The 4,362-nt window shown below is 41.6% G+C and overlaps 1 protein-coding gene across 1 annotated transcript in view; it reads right to left on the reverse strand.

Moving 5' to 3' along the window:
- GCA (grancalcin) overlaps positions 1 to 277 on the reverse strand; it is a 365,906-nt gene extending 365,629 nt beyond the window's left edge. Inside the window, exon 1 of the mRNA XM_044074773.1 lies at positions 46 to 277. Coding sequence (XP_043930708.1) covers positions 46 to 66 — 21 coding nt within the window. The 5' untranslated portion in view covers positions 67 to 277. The remainder of the gene's footprint in view (positions 1 to 45) is intronic.
- Between the last annotated feature and the right edge of the window lie 4,085 nt (positions 278 to 4,362).

Below are 4,362 nucleotides of genomic sequence, written 5' to 3' on the forward strand. Positions count from 1 at the left end.
CATACTTAACCAACGTGTCTAAAATAATCGGTAAGGAATACTTACACCATATCCTGGAAAAGCCATGAAAATCCCGAAGTAGATACAGTTATTATGCTTCTGTTATCTTCAACACTTTTTCCCAACAGACAAACCACTAACCCGGAAAAAGAGTAATACAGCACCTACCGAGTTATACTCCACTTCCCTATCTGGAAATAGTTTTATAACTGACCAATCAGAACAGACTTTTGGCACGCTTACAAAAATGCCACCATCACTACCTTGTCGCATGAAAGTGACGTTTTCCTTTCAGTAATTTGTGAAGTATTATGTAATATAACGGTTAATTACGCTTCTTAATTTATTGTGGCTGTATGGGTAATGACAGTAAAAATGCGTTTTGTTTTAGGGTATTTGAAATATCTAGTGCTGTTAGCCACAGCGGGGTAAAAATTACGTCTCGTCCTGAAAGCCAGAATGACTTTAATCTTAACTGGGAACCAACAGTAGTCTACTGCCTAGTCGTCCAATGGTGTGCGTTAACTATTTATTCGCCAAATGTAGAATTAATTTTGTTGTCCTTTGCGGTGTATCACCTTTACAGAGCGATAGTAGTATTTGTTACATTTATTACTCTATAACTGTCAACTTTTTCCCTGAAGAATTCTGAACAAAGTAAAATAATGGGGGAGGCAAAATGTCCAAATCAGGAATCGTTTTTTTTTTTAAGAGTTATTGTAAGTTTTGCATCAACATACATTTTGTGAACAGTAAAAAGTATGACATTCTATAATGCCTTTCATTAGTGGCAGAATGTAATCCTCAATGATTTGCTAAAAGTCAACATTTTTATGAGAGGCAAGGCAAAAATATGAGGGAAAATCCGGAATATTCTGCATAACTCAACTGTTGAGAGGTATGATTGTTATGTGTGTTGCGCATGACATTTCCGGTATCGATGTCATCTTACTCACCTGAGGGCTTTCGGGGAGTGTCTGCAGACACAGGGTTGTTCAAAAGCTTCATGTTGTCAGTGTTACTTTTCTCTACGATTTAATAATTATTATAATTTTTAGACTCTTTCTGTCAGTTGATACATTTTTAATCCTCGTGCATTGAGAGTTTATAGGTTCATAGGTAGGTATAGGCTATCTGCCCGAGGGCATTTATAAGCCTAGCCAGAGTGTGTCGGCTTTCGCCGCCCCATTGATTAATTTGATCCTCTGTCAAGCAGAGCCAATGAAGTGATCCCAGGGGTGTATTTTCTGTTACCCATCCATTAGTCAAGGTTTCTCTTTAAGAGTGTTTGTGAGGGGGCTCTGCCTGATGTAATTTGTAATTTTGTTCCAAAGCATGGGTAGTATCTGTGACAGGAATCTATCCCTCCAGCATGTTCTTTTTATTGTTGTGGTGAGGTTTAGCTTACTAGAGCGCTTGGCTCGCAGTGACTTGGATTTCTTTAGGTGGAGCATGTCCATCAGTTCCGAGTTGGACATGGCTTTGTAAGTCAGGCAGAGATCACCTCTGAGTAAGCGATATGCCACTGAGTACAGCTGGAGTTTTTTCAGTCTGGCCGCATACAACGAATGTTTGAGGCCAGTAAACCTCTTGGTGAGGTACTTTTCTGGTCTTTCCAGCTGTTGGAAGTGTCTTGTGAGGTACATCCCAAATGGGGCATTGTACTGTATGTATGATGGGTGTAATGAGTGACAAGTAGAGGGACACTATAACGTCTTTATTTCTAGATGAGAGCCCTTTAGTAAATAGATGGGCCACATAGAAGGATTTCCTAACTACTTTGGCTATATGATTGTCAAAAGAGAGATTACTGTCTACCTGGGTCCCCAAATCTCTTATTACCTCTTCTATATTAAGGGGGCTGCCACCTATATGGTAATTCATGGGTGTTTTGTTTTTCCCAAACAGGATGACTATGCATTTTTTGGTATTTAGCTTGAGGCCATGACTTTGGCACCAGGTGTCTGTCTCAGTAAGGCCCTTTTGGAGGATGTCCGTGTCAGCCGGAGAGTCAGTTATGGCTCCGAGTTTGCAGTCATCGGTGAACTTGGTTAGCCATAGTCCTCTTGTGTTTGCCTGTACTTCTGAGAAGTATATGCCGAACAGTAGGGGTCTCAGGACCGAGCCTTGCGGGACACCATTTGTGACTGGTTTAGAGTCGGACCTGGAGCCCGCTATTCTCACCGTGTGAGTTCTGTCTGTAAGCCAGTTGGCAATCCATCTCATGACGTAGGGGTTTATGTTCAGGCTGGTGAGTTTTTCTGTAATACTCTAGTGTGGAATGGTGTCGAAAGCCTTGGCGAGGTCAAGGTAGGCTGTGTGAACCACCTTTCCCTCATCTGTGGCCTTTGTGACGGTCTTGAAGAAGTCCACCAGGTTTAGTGGACATGATCTGCCCTTACAAAGCTGAACTGGGTCAGGTCAAGTGTTTGGAGGTTCCCAATGTCTTTGTTAATGAGTTCCATGATGGGAAATTCATCCCGGGGATCACTTCTGTGGCTCTGCTCGACAGGGGCACAGGAAAATAATTTTCTTGGGTTGCGAAAGCCAGGGTACATTTTTTGGCTAGGCTTGTATGGGCCCTAGGGCCGATAGCCTAGTACCTATCTATGCGCTCCATAGCCTTGCAGACCAGGCTAGTCAGGCTTATGGGGCGATAGTTACCAGGGTCAGTTGTGGCCCCATCCTTTGTGGAGAGGAATAACCATTGCTGTGCACCATTCTATGGGCACGTAGCCTGTGGAGAGGCTGCAGTTGAACAGCGTGTTTAGGTAGGGGGTTAGTTTGTTCTGTAGTTCGTGCAAGATGCAGCCTGGGACACCATCTGGTCCCATTGATGCTGTGTTTTTGGCTTTTGAAAAAGCTGTTTTCACCTGTGCGTCTGTGATTTTTGGGACACTGCATTTTTCCGGTATTGTTGTGGGCCCTTTTGGAGGTGGGGGGGGGGGGTGAAGTTTGCACTGAATCTATCTGCCAGGATGTTGACAATATTAGTAGGTGCAGTATATTTTGTGCCATTTTGCACTAGTTCAGTGCATATCTGCGAGTTGCCACTTAGATTCTTAACATAGCTAAAGAAGGCTTTGTGGTTATCTTTTGAATCCTTGGCTATTTTTGTTATATTAGTGCCCTCTACATTTTATAGGGTTACTACCTGTCCCTGTTTGCCAGGGGGCAGTTACTGTTTAGGCAGTTGTGTCCTGGGGGGGGGACAAAAAAAACGCAAATGCCCTGAGATTTTAGTACAAAAAATATGTTTAAAGTTTTCTTCAATAGTTGCATAAAACAGTTGTGTTATATTAAATAGCATGAGCAATTAAAATGCTGCAAGACTTCACTTTTTTATTTGGGCAAAAAAGTGAAGTCCCATCTCCTTTGCACTGGCCATGGGTATGGTTTGTCCTGCAAAATCTTTTCTACAAAAAATGTCCCACTTTGGACATTTGAAAACGTGGCAACCCATACCTCTCAGCTGTCCCTGATTTTAACTCAAATTTAAGCCCTGCCCCCCCCCTTAATTCCTCCTAAAACTGATTTCTTTTTTAGGAAAGGTGGTGAATTATACTTATTTTGATAATAATTTGACATACAAACATTTTTACTTCAGAAAATATATATTATTTCACATTCTGTTCTTATGTCAATGTTTTTGGTTAATAGTGCTAATATTCTAAAAGTGTCACAGATTATTTCTGGATTTGTCCCAGAGTCATTTTGAGGACATAGGGGATGCATTTTATTGGTTTTAAAAATTCAACTCTACAAATCACCCACCTGCAACACACACCTCTCAAGTCTCACTGATTTTTGGTCCAGAATTTTGCTCTATCCCTCCTCATCCCTCCTATAACTGTTGATTTGGAGAGGAAAAGCTGATGGACAATACATAATAAATAATGACCATAATTAGCCTTATAGACTACTTCAGATGGTGCACGCTAATTCACATTCCGGTATATTGATAGCTTCTCAAGTTAATGATATGTTCATAGGATAATACTAGGCTACTGGCCCCGAGGCCCTTAAAAGCCTAGCCAAGAATTTCACGCATGTGTTTTGCATTGCTCTGTACAGACAGACATCTTGAGTGACATTTTTCCTGTAAAAGGAATATATAAGGAAACAGCTCCAGTACTTAGTAATAATGACCATCCCTCTGGCATGTCTAAAGGTCAGTTCCCTGTGCTTTCTTCTATTAACCTGGTTAACTTGGGCATTCTGAGGCAGTGTAGCAACTGCCTCATGTACACAGACAACCCTCTTCTCTTACCTCCCAACACTCAAGACTTGTGAGAGATGCAGTTATATATCCAAATTGGAAGCCATGCACTCTCAAACCAAGACTAGAATAGCTGGTCAATA

Source organism: Protopterus annectens, chromosome 6.part0 (genome assembly GCF_019279795.1).
Source record: "Protopterus annectens isolate FY-2018-M chromosome 6.part0, PAN1.0, whole genome shotgun sequence".
In the NCBI taxonomy this organism is placed as follows: Eukaryota; Metazoa; Chordata; order Ceratodontiformes; family Protopteridae; genus Protopterus; species Protopterus annectens.